Source organism: Micropterus dolomieu, linkage group LG19, assembly GCF_021292245.1.
Source record: "Micropterus dolomieu isolate WLL.071019.BEF.003 ecotype Adirondacks linkage group LG19, ASM2129224v1, whole genome shotgun sequence".
Lineage (NCBI taxonomy): Eukaryota > Metazoa > Chordata > Actinopteri > Centrarchiformes > Centrarchidae > Micropterus > Micropterus dolomieu.
This window is the reverse complement of record NC_060168.1, coordinates 29,541,312-29,556,081: the sequence shown is the minus strand read 5'-3', so window position 1 is coordinate 29,556,081 and position 14,770 is coordinate 29,541,312. Positions and strand designations below refer to the sequence as shown.

Genomic DNA, 14,770 nt, shown 5'->3' with positions numbered 1-14,770 from the left:
ACTTTATTCCAGTATATTTTTTTACGTTTTACTCCGCTCCATTTGTCTGACAGACGTAATTACTTTTAAATTACAGTCCCCTCCAAAATTATTGGAACGGTAAGGAAAATTCCTTTGTTTTTGTTGTTCACTGAAGACGTTTGGGTTTAAGATCAAAAGATGAGTCTGACACATGAGTTCAGAATTTCAGCTTTCATTTCCTGGTGTTCACATCTAGATGTGTTAAACCACTTAGGACATATCACCCTTTGTATTAGACCACAGCATTCTGAGGTGAGTAAATAACATTTAATATTTGGTGGCACAACCCTCTCTTGCAATAACTGCCTCAAGCCTGCGACATCAACATCACCAAACTGTTGGATTCTTCATTTGTGATGCTATTCCAGGCTTTTACCGCAGCTTCTTTCATTTCTTGTTTGTTTCGGGGTGTTTCTCCCTTCAGTCTCCTCTTAAGGAGGTGAAATGCAGCTCTATTGGGTTAAGGTCAGGTGATTGACTTGGCCACTCTAAAACCTTCCACTTTTTTCCCTGATGAAGTCCTTTGTTTTGTTGGCAGTGTGCTTTGGCTCATTGTCCTGCTGCATGATAAACTTCCTCCCGATTAGTTTCAATGCATTTCTCTGTAAATTGGCAGACAAAATGTTTCTGTCCACTTCTGAATTCATTCTGCTGCTACCATCATCAGTTACATCATCAATAAATACTAATGAGCCTGTTCCAGAAGCAGCCATGCACGGCCAAGCCATGACATTACCTCCACCATGCTTCACAGATGAGCTTGTACGCTTCGGATCATAAGCAGTTTCTTTCTTTCTCCACACTTTGGCCTTTCCATCACTTTGCTGGAGATTAATCTTGGTCTCATCCGTCCATAAGATTGTGTTGCAGAACCTTTGCGGCTCATCTCTGTACTTCTTTTCAAATTTCAATCTGGCCTTCTGATTCTTTGCTGATGAGTGGTTTGCATCTTGTGGTGAGGCCTCTATATTTCTGCTCTCTGAGTCTTCTTCCAACAGTGGATTGTGATACCTTCACCCTGCACTGTGGAGGTTGTTGCTGATGTCACTTACTGATGTTTTGGGGGTTTCTTCACAGCTCTCACAATATTTCTGTCATCAACTACTGTTGTTTTCCTTGGCCGACCTGTTGGACATCTGTTGCTCAGTACACCAGTAGTTTCTTTCTTTTTCAGGGCATCCCAAATTGTTGTGCTTGCTATGCCCAATGTTTGTCCAGTGGCTCTGGTCGATTTTCCTGCTTTTCTCAGCTTGACAATGGCTTGCTTTTCTCCCATAGACAGCTCTCTGGTCGTCATGTTGTTTTATCCTCTTTAACAGGAAATGCAGTCTTTATAGGTTTGAACCAAGGATGAAAGCTTAGACTAGTCATGCAGAGCTATTTAATGTTTGGACAATCAACCTAAAAGGCAACATCTGGGCAACAAGAAACATCCGTCAGGCACATCTTCCAATAGTTCTGCTCACTTGAAAAATGGGTGGCTTGTCCTGAGTTGTTTAACACATCTAGATGTGAATACCATGAAATGAGAGCTGAAATTCTGAACTCTCATACTCATCTTTTGATCTTAAACCCAAATGTCTTCAGTGAACAACAAAAACAAAGAAATTTGTGTTCCCGTCCAATACTTTTGGAGAGGAGAAAGTTCCGACAGGTGTTTCCAAATAAAATTTCAATCAAGCACAGAACTAACAAGTGAAGAAACCTGTGATAGTACATACTTGTGTTTGATTGCAGGACTTTTACTTGTAACAGTATTTCTACTCTTACTTATGTATTTTCGATATTCTCCACCATCAGAATGAGAGACGAATATCTTAGAGTGGCAGTTTGTGGCCAAGAGGAAGAAAATGACATGACACAAAATAGCAGGCGATAAAGACTCTGGAGAGCTTTATTCTTTCCCAATTCCACATAAAACAAATATAAAAAAGTAGAGTGCTCTCTCGATTCAGAATCAATCAGAGCCGACCTGAACTCTCCTCTCCTATGATCATTATCTCCAGCTCCGTCTGGACTCAGTTAGTACAGTTTTAAAAAGACCCATTTATAAGAATACGAGCAGGATGTAAAAATCAACAAAATTGAAATCCAAGCAAAAAAAAACAAGGAACACTACATCAACTTAATGACTGAGGTCAAACAGACTCTTGTTTGAATTCCTTCTTTGAAAGACGTCCCCAGTTGCGGTCGCACAAAACTTTAACGTATCGAATGGCACCAAACATAAAACAGCAAATTGAAAAAAAAAACTAAACTAAAAACTGATGTGGAGATTCTTGATGCAAGAGCTGGTAGTTTCTAATGTGTAGGTTTAGCACAGGTACTGTGTGGACACAAGTACACATTTCGTTTCATCCAAATATGTGTGTGTCTCAAAGTTGGAGGGCACAGAACTGCTGATAAACGGCCAGGATGTGGGGGTCGAGCTCTGCGGTGAACAGCAGGTTCTCCAAGGTTCCCATGTACTGCTGGATGGTCACATGGTGCTGCAGAACGAGGAGAGACAGGTCATCGAGAGAATACACACGTCAAAACGTAGTACTGCAGCGTGTTTGTGTGAATTTTTTACCATGAGGAAGATCTGCTGCAGCCGCTCGATGCAGTTTTTGTACCAGGGCGTGCTGATGTCCACGCTGCCTGTCTCACAGCGAACCAGATGCTCCGTCAACAACATGATGAAACGCTGTTTTAAAAAGAAGTACAAAGAAATGTATGTTAATGCTGCTCTAACCAACGACAGACTGGAACGGCATGCTTGGAAATGTACAAGATCAACAGGACACTAATAGCCTTCATGAAGAACTCAATGGGGCTGTAGAAAACAAGTCTGGAAGCCAATTGCACCATCAAGTGCGGCATATACCAAGGCGATGCACTATCCCAGCTGCTGTTCTGCATAGGCCTGAACCCCCTCAGCCAGATCATCACAAAGACTGGCTACAGATACCAGTTCCAAAGTGGAACAACCTACAGTCACCTCCTCTACATAGATGACATCAAGCTGTACGCCAGAAATGAGCGAGACATCGACTCACTGATCCACGCTATCAGGATCTACAGCAACGACATTGGAATGTCGTTCGGACTGGACAAGTGTGGTCGCATGGTATCAAAAAGAGGGAAGATGATCAGAACCGAGGGGATTGAACTACCAGAAGGCCACATTGCAGATGTTCAGGACAGCTACAAATACCTTGGGGTGCCGCAGGCTAACGGAAACCATGAGGAGGCAGCAAGGAAGTCCGCCGCAGCCAAATACCTCCAGAGAGTGAGGCAGGTCCTGAAAAGTCAGCAAGATCCGAGCCATCAACACATACGCCCTGCCAGTCATCAGATACCCCGCTGGTATAATAAACTGGCCAAAGGAGGAGATAGAGGCCACTGACATAGAGACAAGAAAGCTCCTCACAATGCATGGAGGGTTTCACCCCAAATCCAGCACCCTGAGACTGTACACCAAGCGTAGCGAGGGAGGCCGAGGGCTAGTGAGTGTCAAGACCACTGTCCAGGATGAAACAACGAAGATCCAGAAGTACATGAGGAAGATGGCCCCCAAAGATGAAGGGCTTAGTGAATACCTCAGGCAGCAGAAACCCGAGGGTGAGGACAAAGAAGATGATGAACCTTCATGGAGGGACAAGCCGCTGCACGGCATGTACCACAGACAAATAGAAGTGGCTGATATCAAGAAATCCTACCAGTGGCTGGAAAAGGCTGGACTGAAGGACAGCACAGAAGCACTAATCATGGCGACACAAGAACAGGCACTCAGTACATGATCAAGAGAGGCTGGGGTCTACCTCACCAGGCAGGACCCCAGGTGCCCAGGTGTGCAAGGATGCCCCTGAGACAGTACAGCACATAACAGCAGGGTATAAGATGCAGGCAGGAAGTGCGTACATGGAACGCCATAACCAGGTAGCTGTCATAGTGTACAGGAACATCTGCCGTGAGTATGGGCTGGAAGTCCCATGGTCAAAATGGAAGACACCTCCTAAGGTAGTTGAGAATGACCGAGCTAAGATCCTGTGGGATTTCAAGATCCAGACTGACAAACTGGTGATGGCTAACCAACCAGACATCGTGCTGATCGACAAACAGCAGAAGAAGGCTGCAGTGATAGATGTGGCGATCCCAAGAGACAGCAACATCAGGAAGAAGGAACACGAGAAGCTTGAGAAATACCAAAGGGCTGAAAGAGGAGCTAGGAAAGATGTGGAAAGTAAGAGCAACAGTGGTGCGAGTGGTAATCGGAGCAATGGGGTCCGTGACCCCCAAACTGGGAGAGTGTCTACAGCAGATTCCAGGTAAAACATCAGAGGTCTCTGTCCAGAAGAGTGCAGTCCTAGGAACAGCTAAGATACTGCGCAGAACCCTCAAACTCCCAGGCCTCTGGTAGAGGATGCGAGCTTGAGGATGACACATACCACCCCGCAAGGAGTGAGAGGGGGATTTTTTTAATAGTTAAGGAAAAGAAAACTTTTTACTCATATCTGTTGAAAAAGATTTTATCATTGTTTTGAATGTTCAACCTCAGATTTGTGAAGTGATCCACTGTTTGGCATCAAGTGTTTATCACATTCCAAAAGTGTAAAAGTTGTAAATGTTTCATGTGGATTCTCAGCTTAACAAATGTTCAACTTTACCCTAAAAAGCAACCAGCTACAACAACTTCTCTAGAGCGTCCAATTGATGAGTTGCCTTGTTTGGGGCACCTTGGCAACAGCTGAGGGACGTCACTCCTTCACCTGAAAGATTTGCTGGACTGCTTTAGAAAACAAACCCTTATGGTTCCAAAATCCTGCCGTCTAAGATATTAAAATTCACAGCCCTGATGGGCTTAATCACCTGGAAGATGACGAGGAAGAGGTTCTTCTGTTCGCTCTGAGCAGACTCCACCTTCTCCTGTAGCCTCTCGATCTGCTCCTCCAACTGACCCTCCTCATCCTCGCTGGCCTTGTCCATGTCCTCGTCGTCACCGCTGTCCTTCTGATGGTGTACACACACACACACACACACACACACACACACACACACACGCAAAGCCCTCATTACTTTAATCAACTGAATGTTTTTAATGTTCACGTTTTATGAGGTGATGTGGCAATGATGGACATAATGTAATGGATAAAGTTACCCTCTTATGCTGCTGTTTCTCCAGTTTGTCCTTGGCCTCCTCCAACTCCTGCTGGATCTTCTGGACGTGTTTGTCCATCTTCCGGATAGTCGAGTGCAGAATCTCCCAGATGAAAAGTCTAGATGAGGATAAGAGAGTTGTCTTTATTTTTAGAGGCACACAGAGAGAAAACACTGCCTGCGAGACACAGCATGTAAAATAATGGAGAAAACAGAGCATCACTTTTTATGTCCTGGGAAATAAATAAATAAATCTTCACACTGGTAAAAACTTAAATTTTACTCATGTGGCGCGTTTCCTTATGTTAAACGTGTTCATGTGTGTTATCCCACCTGGTGAACTCGTGAGCCATATCCTGAGAGAAGAGCCAGTTTGCCACAGCAGCGCAGTCCACGATCTGTGTCCGAATCATTTTGTCCACCAACACTGAGATCATCTTTAATGCATCAAAGACACCAAACATTCAGCTGGAACTCGTACGTAAGTCACGACATTTAAAATGCACATTCTTATATAGAAACAGCCACATTGTGACTCCAATACTGAATGACGAAAGTTATTCCAGGTTTGAACCTCTTCCCGTCTCATTTAGTTTGTTTTGTGTCGTTTGTACCTGCGGGTGATTCCTCCACGCTTCATAAACCACCTTGAGGATGTGCAGCTTCCCCTCATCGCTTTCTGTCAGGGTTTTCAAGATTTCATGGAACCTGAAAGGAATCAGATGCAGGTGAGGCCAGCAAGGCAAGGTAAGTTTACTTGTATAGGACATTTCAACAACAGGGCCATTCAAAGTGCTTTACACTAAACATAAAAGCAACACAGGGAAACTGAAAAATAAACACATTAAAATATCATTTTGAAAAAGGTGAAATAGAAAATAAAAAAGGATAAAAAAAAAAAAAAACAGGAAAGTTACAGTGAAGTGTACAATCAGGGTTAAAGGAGAGTTAAATAGAAAATAAAAAACAGGCTGAGGGATTGAGCAAATAATTGAGTTACAATTATTTTTTGTCTTTGAAAAGAGAATAAACAGAGAAGTATCTATTCTCTCTAGCTAGTCTGTACCCGGGTCCATAGCAACATTTGGGTCCGCTGAGTTTGGTTATGTCTGAGGCTACGTGCTGCAAACCCAATTTATCAGCTGGAAACCCCCAAAACCCTCGGACACTTCAGAGAAACCAGGACATGTCTGTCCGCAGGCCACTTTGATCCAGTGGACCCACTTGCGCGTTTACAGGCGGGCAGAGGGTCCTGCAAATCACTCAGGCGTAAGATTTAAAACCACTTCCTTCACTCAGCAGGACTGGATTCATTCAATACAAAACTTGATTGTGTTTATAATAATAATAATAATAATAATAATAATCATCCTTATTTGTAGAGCACTTTTCAAAAACAAGTTACAAAGTGCTTTAACAAGTGTAAAGAATAATACAAAAAAAAGATAAGAGCATGAAAATTATACAACAGCTGAATCCTGTTGGGGAACTCAAGACTTTTAGAGTTAGAGATTTATTTAAAATACAGCAAATTATATTTTTCATCAAATTAAGCTGATTATTAGACTGAAGGTAGCTTTTAGTTCGGTCTTTTAGCTCATAATTATATTATGATTATTATTAGACAGTTCTCTTACAATTCAGTGTTACTATTTTTCTTTAAAAGGGCAACTTATTTTTTGATTGTGCTACATAAGCAATATTTTTTATAGTGGAGTGACAAGTACACTGATGGAAATTTAAACACAAGTTGCACACGAGTGTGTAAAAAATGTATATAATGCCATCCAATTGTGACATACATTTTTACATATTTTTATTATTCATCATCTTTGAATTTTTAGCCTTTATAGGTATTTTTTCTTTCAACGGGACCTTTCATGTCCTGCACAACAGCTCTGGCTCTCTGCCCTTTAGCCGTGCTGGTGCCCTGCATCACTGCGACCTTAGTGTCCTGAAAGCGGCTTATGCGGTGGAATGAAACCTTATACTTCATTTACAAAAAAGTAAGGCTTCACTTTGGATATTACACAACGCACTGTCACTTTGTATGATTATGAGAACCTCTCTTATATGCCGTTCTTTCTTCGTTGAATATATTTGCATTTAAACATTTTCCTTTGTTATTCCAGACAGCATTCTCATTTAAATCATAGCTGGATGGAAATTATAATATTATATATTTTTTGGACAGTAGAGATGAAAGAGCATAGCTCCAAAGATCTGGACAACCAGGAAACCCCAGCCTGTGTTTTCAGGTTACCGGACTTTAAGTCTCTCTTTACTTGAGTGAATACAGGACCACCAAAACAACCTATTGGCGGATGAAAGCTACTTTCAATATGCCAAATACATTTAGTTGGTTTTGTGGAAGAGACAAACTTGCAAACATACAAAGACAAAGTAAAAAGCAGTTATTTCTCATTGTGGGTGAACTTACTTGCCAAGAGCACTGAAGGAGTGGCTGAAGGATTTGGCTGCCAGATGGAGAAGAGTCTGCAGGAACACGTCGATCTTCAGGGGGTTGAAGCTTTCCCCCTCATCTGGAAGAAAAGAACGAGGAAAGGAATACAAAGGAGGGAAAGAGAACAAAGTCAGGAGAGTGTACGGAAAAAGCTTTCCAGACATTTCTATTTTACCCAACAGGCTGAAATGATATTTGGCGAAAGCTGGCTGTTAACATTTAATGGCATTCTCATTTCAGTAGGTAAAATGCAAAACAATTGATTTTAGTATTTTTTCAGAGACAAAGTGGTGATAAAAAAAAAAAATAGGCTCCTTTTCTTAGTAAAAAAAATATGCTCTGTGCCTCTGCAGGAACAAGTGACCGTTGCGAGGGCACAGAAAAAAAAACATGAAAACTGCCCAGAGTAAAGAAATAAAATAAAAATAACTAACCATCATCATCTTCTTGGTTGGGGTTGGGCACATCTTTGAGGATGGTCAGGATCTCTTCATTGGTCGCGCGGTTCTTGATGGCGTTTCCGACAGTAATGGATACTGGGTGACCTGGTAGCGAAGCTGTTAGGCAGGTGAGACATTTTGTTTGGTATTCATGTCCAAACTTATGTGACTTACAGAAATATCTGGGGAACCGTTCGATGCAGACAAACAATTACTTGGCTCAGGAGGTAGCGCAGGTGGCACATTAATCAGTTTCTTTTGTTCAAGTGTCCTTGGACGAGACACTGAACCCCATTTTTTACCCCAATGGTCAGACCAGAACCTTACTTGGCAGCTTGCTGCCTTCGGTCTGTTCAAGTGCTTGGATAAATGTGCTATATAAATGCAATCAATTTACCATAATTAGAGTAATGGGTGAGTAATGAGTGAAGTAATACTGTTTGCCTTTGAGAAATGTGCTGCATTTCACTGGCATTAAGACATGAAACTTCTCTCCTGTCCAGGGTTCAGCAGATTATTATTATTTTAAGTGTGCTTACAAGAGCTCTCATCTTGGTATTTGTAAATAAAGATGGGTTCAGCTGGGATGAGAGCTGAGAAGGTTGGAGGGACGATGTCCACAATCCGCTGATGGTACGAAAGTCTGCAGGGCAAAAGGACGACTTTAGTTCAAGGAGACACTTTCCAGATTAAAAGGATCAAGGATTGTTTTGAGGACAAACGATGGGAAAACATCAGCAATATTCAACTTCAAGTGGAAATGCATTAAAGCTCCAACTCATTACAGAAAATACTGGGAAAACTGAAAAATGTAAACTAATTCTTAAGTGAGATATTAAACCTCCGATACAGCAAATTTACATGACACGATCAGGCTTTCTACAGCCAATAAGATGTTTGGAATAAAGACAGCTCCCTAAATGATGGTGTTTAGTAAAGCAGTTAGAATATTTGACAAACTCACCATCTACTTCCAAAACTTTCTCACAGACTCTTAAAACAGCATATTCTAATTCTTTATCCTCCATTTTTTCTGGTCTTCTCTGAACTCCACCACCTTATTGCCTCAGTTCTATAATACAAAATCACATTTAAGAGCACTTAAACTAAATACCTCATGCACTTCTCCAGAACCTCTTTGACAAACTTGGGCTTGGGCTTGTCTAGATCCACGGTCAAGCAGTCAGACCTTTATAGAGGACACACGATCAGTTTGTTTTCCTCACAATATTAAAAGCCTTAATAGCTGCTGTAAAAGCTCCCTCTCTGTCAACTACAGAATCACTCACCAGTCATCCCAGCTCCATCGAAACTGGAAGTTGCTCAAATGATGAGAAAACCAGTTGATTAGTCTGGAAAAAGGAAATGAAAAGAGACGGGTGTTGAATCACAGGAACCATTTCAGCTACCTTTTCCAGTCGTCCAGTAAAGGTATTCGTGCAGTTAAATTACCTGTCTATGCAGGTGGTGTTCATGGTGTCCAGTCTCATGTACAGCATCTCTGTGGCTTGGGCCAACTAACAAGCTGGTGTTAAGGCAAAGCGTCTTTTATAGTAGAGACATTTTTGTTCTTAATAAACAATAAATAGTTTAACTCGTGTATGAATGATTGGTAAGATTTAATTTGATGATTACATAATAAAATAATTATTTCTTTGGTCATTTTAAGCCTATATTAGATGGTGATAATGGAGATATGACAGGAAACAAGGGGAAGACAGTTGCAAAAAAAATAAATAAATAAAAAATACACATTTGCCATTTAACCTCTGTGTTTTTGAGTACTTTAGTAAATATAATACACATATAAAGATAACACGATGAACTCTCAAACTAACAATCAAGGATACAACTTGTGGTAATGATCCCGGCTGCAGTTTGCAGAGCTCAATGAGCAGTGTGGTGTACATGACGTCGATGTGAGGAGGACAGGGCAGCTGGAAAAGTTCTCCAAAGATCACCTGAAAGAAAAAAAAAAGAAACAGATAATTATTTTAAGCCCGCCTTTAATGTTTCTCTTATTTGTCAGCATGCAGCTTGTCAAAAATAAGAATACCTCCACAATGTGATAGTTGAGTGGAATCTTATTTTTCCCCGGATAGCTAAGTAACTGGGCAGCGCTGAAAGGTAAAAAAGAAACATTTGGGTTTTAATCATGTACATTCAGGCTTGACCACATTAAAAGACGATCAAGCTTGGTACCCACCATGTTTTCCTCTCTCTCCAGTGAGTCTTGATGATAGCATGCAGGTTTTCTTCTATGACAAATCTCTCCACAGAATGGCTACCAGGCATAACTGGACCCTAAGGATACAGGCGAGAAACGTTTGTAGACTCAGACGCAATAGTAAAAAAATATGGGTGGTGTCATGGAGGTGCCCCAATAAGTTAATGGGTTAATGGTAAAAACAGTTAATGGGTTTTCAGTATTAACACAGTCTCTAAAATTGATTTAATCATTTTTATTCAGTACATTAGATTAAAAATGACCTAAAAAAAAGTCACCTAAATCCATTAATGAGGACAAACCAGTAACATATTGTATGTTTTCAAAGCCAAGCTGTAACGTACCTCTGGAGCGTCGGTGTAGTCGAACATGCGGAAGACGACCCGGGGCATGGGGTACTGGGCGTCTGGCATATGGCCCGGTGGGGTGAAGGGGGGAAGGTTGTGTTGCAGGGCCTCACACAGCACGCTGTCAAAGGCAATGTATGGACGTAGAATGTGGCGCTCTTGCCAGCGGTCTTTCTTTAGCTTCTGAATCTGGGCCCAAAGGCAGTCCAGGTACTGATTGAGGGACGGGGACAGAGAAAGTCACGTTTTAACAGTGTCCTGAGAAACTGACACACACTGCAAGCTTCTGTAAACGCGAGGCCATCACATGTCTTGTTTAATTACAAGAACAAAAATATCAGCCCTTTGGCATCTGATTATACGTAAACGGAGCTCAATTTTTTAGCGGCTGTCGTAACACCTCTCGAGGTGAGGTCTACAATCAGCTACGTCAAAGCAGACACTGCAGAAAAATGTTTGTGGGATCAAGTCTTTCAGTTTTTTTATTTTGCAAGGTACCAACAGGCAATTCAGGTAGGTCAGAAAAGAGACTAAGACAGGATCTTACTGAAGAAGTCTCAATATTTGAGTCTTCTTGTCCTTAACATTTTCCATAACAACAACATAGCTTTAAGAGATAATGACTGATGTGACCTTATGAGTTCACTTCAACAATGTCATGGAAATCTGATTCACAATGGTTAAAATTTCTAAACAATAAAAAAGGAGAAATGTAGCTCCTCCATCTATCTCTCACCTCCTCTTGTGGGTGGGGCTTCTCTGCTGTCCACACCTGCAGCATGGGGACATGCGTCTTTACTCGCCCCCTAGATATGATAGAGACGTGTGACATTAAGGAAGAGCTGACTGATACACGAATCAGTTGAAAGGACTGAATAAAGCATTGAACAAATGACAAGAACGCTAGCAAAAAAAGACAAATGGAGACTAACTAGCAAGAAAACAAGGCTGACATCTTACTTAAGGTAGCCTTCGATCTGGCTGAGAAGTCGGTCCATCTCAACATCCTTCTTCTCGTAAAGCTCCTTCCCAACCCAGGGCAGACAGGACAGCACCACATACACAAACCAGTCTGACCGAACCTGAGGACACAAACAAGACCACTTATATAATCACATACTTATAAATAATGGTGCATTGCATAGTAGGGATTCACCAAAATGAAAATTCTCGGCCGAAGCGGAAACCAAATATGATTAAAAAACTTTTTTTTTTTTTACCATACCATTAATTAAATACTTTTTACTCAGTGTTTCCCACAGGATTTGGAGAGACTATGGTGGGTGGGTACGAGGCCCAAGAGGGTCCGGTAAAGTAAATTACAGAAGGTATAAAACATGTACCTTCACCTTATTTTGAAAACCAGACATTTTCACGTGTATCCTCGCGCTAAATTCATCAAGTCCGACTTGATAAATAATGTTGTATGTCGTTCTCGTATCGCGTAACATGAAGACTTCTCTTCGGGTAGGACTCTCATAATGCAATTTGTGTCTTTCCCTGACACTTTAAAATTATTCCACACTGCCAACATAACTGTTAAAATTTCTTCGGCCTTTTGATTTATTAAGCCGAACACCTACAAAACAACACCACAGGTTTTGTTTTGCCTAATTTCGGTTGCCAAACATTTGGTGCATGACCATCGTTTGATTAACCATTTTCACCCAAATTTAAAAGTTAATAAGTCACAGACTGTCTTGGCACTACACGGAATTTAACTATGAATTTGTTACTTTGTAGCGGACGTAGGAGGATTTAGTACTTAGACTTCAAAACGTTTTAATATCATTGCAGTTGCCCTTTTTTTGGCATATTTTTATTCAAAAAATGTTTTGCACATTTAATCGTTTAATATCCAACCAATTCGTGACTGGACTTACAATTAATAAGCTATGTTCATGGATTCCTTTATTACTTAAGTGTAGTAAAACAAAATAGCCAAATGATTGAAACTCAACCTTCTACCTACCTGTGGTACATCTTCCTCTTGAGTAACACTGACAAAGTTTTCGAACATGGCCACCATCGATGGTGCAGCAATCACATGGCAGTTGACCAAGTCAGACAGAAAACGCACCTACAAAAAAAAGACATATGGTTAAAAAGAAAGGGGGGGCGGGGGGAAGCTGTGTATCATTTTATGTGTCATTAAAAAATATCCGCTCACCAAGTAAATAGCTTCATTGTACAAGTTGTTTTTCAACGTCTCCTTGAGTTGCCTTATCATGGCCTCCACAAATTCACCTCCAAAGTTGTAGTTCCTGGCATTCAGGAGGCCAACTAAAGTCGTATACACAGTCAGCTTCTCAGGTAGGAGACGGGCGCTGTCAAAAAAAAACCCAAAAGAAGACAACTTAGTAAAAAGCTACCACGGAAACAGGGATAATTTCAACAGTAAAAGGGGGAGAACTGGTATGAACGTACACACAACACAAAATGCGCAGGATTTTGTTTTTGTAGTTTGGAAGGTCAGCCTCCAACACGCCCGCAAGGCCCTCCAAGTTGCTCTCCAGCGATGATGTACTCTGTAAAAAAGGAAGCGGCAATTTAGCATTTGCAATATTTAACAAACTAATTCAAATATAAATAGTCTGCACTGAGGGCCAGGCCCCGTCTGAAATTATCAAGCAAGTTACAGAGTAAAGCACGTCAATGTTAACAGTGAAGCCATACTTTTGATTCATTGTTTTTGCTGAAGTACAGTTTAATGCATTGTAGAAAACACCATCAAAATGTTCTGGTGAATGACTTTAGAAGTAAGAACACTGGTGATGTAAGTATATTGCCAGACTCCTTACCTTCTCCCCTACACGACATATCAGTGACTCCAGGCGGTCTTCAATTTCAATGGGCTCTGATGTTCTCCTCCTTTTGTGGGCCTGACCTCCTGGAAGGGTAAATGAGTAATTAAATAATCACAGAGTGAGTGGAATGAGAAATATTAACTGAGAGAATAACTCAAGGGCAGCCTTGATAGGAAAATCCACCCTAAAACAAAATAAAGAGAAGATACTTTATTGTCACATACATGCTGTGAAATTCATTCCCCGCCGCGCCCGGGGACCAACTCCAGATCTATATCAATTTTGGTCAGTGAATGTTTTTGATGGTGGGGGAAACCCACGCAGACACAGGGAGAATACGCAAACTCCACACAGAAAGGCCGGGAGTTGAACCCACGACCCGTGAGGCCACAGTGCTATCCACTTGACCACTGTGCCGCCTAAATAAACATACATACGATTTGTATAATACTACAGACAGTCCAGTTTTAATTTGTTATTTTGAACCAAATTTACATATAAACAGTAAGGCTGCAACTAACAATAAATTTCATTGTTGATTATTTCTCGATTCATTGTTCAGTCTATAGATATTCTATTCTATCTAGATATTCAGTTTATTTAAAATGACCGACCAAACGATTAATCGATTGCTAAAAATGTTGGGAATTAATTTAATAGTTGACAACTAATCGATTAATCGTTCTCCAAACAATTAAAAATATGTCATCAGGGTTATCTATTAATTCTGTATTATAAACAAGATGATGCAATTAAGTTGTATTAAGGGAAATAAGATAAATAAGATTTATCTTATCTATAATTATGAAAGATAAAATTAGATAATAGATTAGTATCTATTTCAGAAAATATATTTATCTAAAAGCGGAACACTATATAGCCGGAGAAGCTGCATAGACAGTGAATAATGTATTAAAAATAGAAACAATTCAAGACAGTATGACTGCGGTCAAAATTATTTTTGTGGAATGTGGACATTTTTCTGATTCACAGCTGTAATATAGCCTGTGGCAAAGAATCTTTGTGTTTGGTTTGATAGTAATTTAAATTTCGAGCAGCACACCACAAAGCTTGTTCAATCATGTTTTTATCAACTTAGAAATATAGCTAAAATTCGATCTATGTTAACTTTTAAGGACACCGAGACCATTTTACACGCCTTCATCTCATCACGCCTGGATTATTGCAACAGCCTTTTCACCTGTTTAACCCAAAAATCTATTGATCGACTCCAGACTGTCCAGAACTCAGCTGCCAGGCTTTTAACCAGAACAAAGAAATATGACCACATTACTCCTATTTTAGCTTCATTACACTGGCTCCCA

At 40.7% G+C, this 14,770-nt stretch overlaps 1 protein-coding gene across 1 annotated transcript in view; it reads right to left on the bottom strand.

Annotated features, from left to right (window-relative positions):
* Window positions 1-1,887: 1,887 nt before the first annotated feature.
* Window positions 1,888-14,770, bottom strand: part of LOC123957801 (nuclear cap-binding protein subunit 1) — a 14,417-nt gene continuing 1,534 nt past the window's right edge. The window contains exons 2-23 of the mRNA XM_046030869.1: window positions 13,440-13,528; window positions 13,066-13,166; window positions 12,809-12,965; window positions 12,611-12,718; window positions 11,599-11,720; window positions 11,375-11,444; window positions 10,636-10,851; window positions 10,271-10,368; window positions 10,121-10,184; window positions 9,915-10,025; window positions 9,517-9,581; window positions 9,354-9,416; window positions 9,179-9,253; window positions 8,604-8,707; window positions 8,059-8,181; window positions 7,601-7,703; window positions 5,775-5,868; window positions 5,494-5,597; window positions 5,162-5,279; window positions 4,873-5,013; window positions 2,594-2,707; window positions 1,888-2,510 (exon numbers count right to left, since the gene is read on the bottom strand). Coding sequence (XP_045886825.1) covers window positions 2,397-2,510; window positions 2,594-2,707; window positions 4,873-5,013; window positions 5,162-5,279; window positions 5,494-5,597; window positions 5,775-5,868; window positions 7,601-7,703; window positions 8,059-8,181; window positions 8,604-8,707; window positions 9,179-9,253; window positions 9,354-9,416; window positions 9,517-9,581; window positions 9,915-10,025; window positions 10,121-10,184; window positions 10,271-10,368; window positions 10,636-10,851; window positions 11,375-11,444; window positions 11,599-11,720; window positions 12,611-12,718; window positions 12,809-12,965; window positions 13,066-13,166; window positions 13,440-13,528 — 2,354 coding nt within the window. The 3' untranslated portion in view covers window positions 1,888-2,396. The remainder of the gene's footprint in view (window positions 2,511-2,593; window positions 2,708-4,872; window positions 5,014-5,161; window positions 5,280-5,493; window positions 5,598-5,774; window positions 5,869-7,600; window positions 7,704-8,058; window positions 8,182-8,603; window positions 8,708-9,178; window positions 9,254-9,353; window positions 9,417-9,516; window positions 9,582-9,914; window positions 10,026-10,120; window positions 10,185-10,270; window positions 10,369-10,635; window positions 10,852-11,374; window positions 11,445-11,598; window positions 11,721-12,610; window positions 12,719-12,808; window positions 12,966-13,065; window positions 13,167-13,439; window positions 13,529-14,770) is intronic.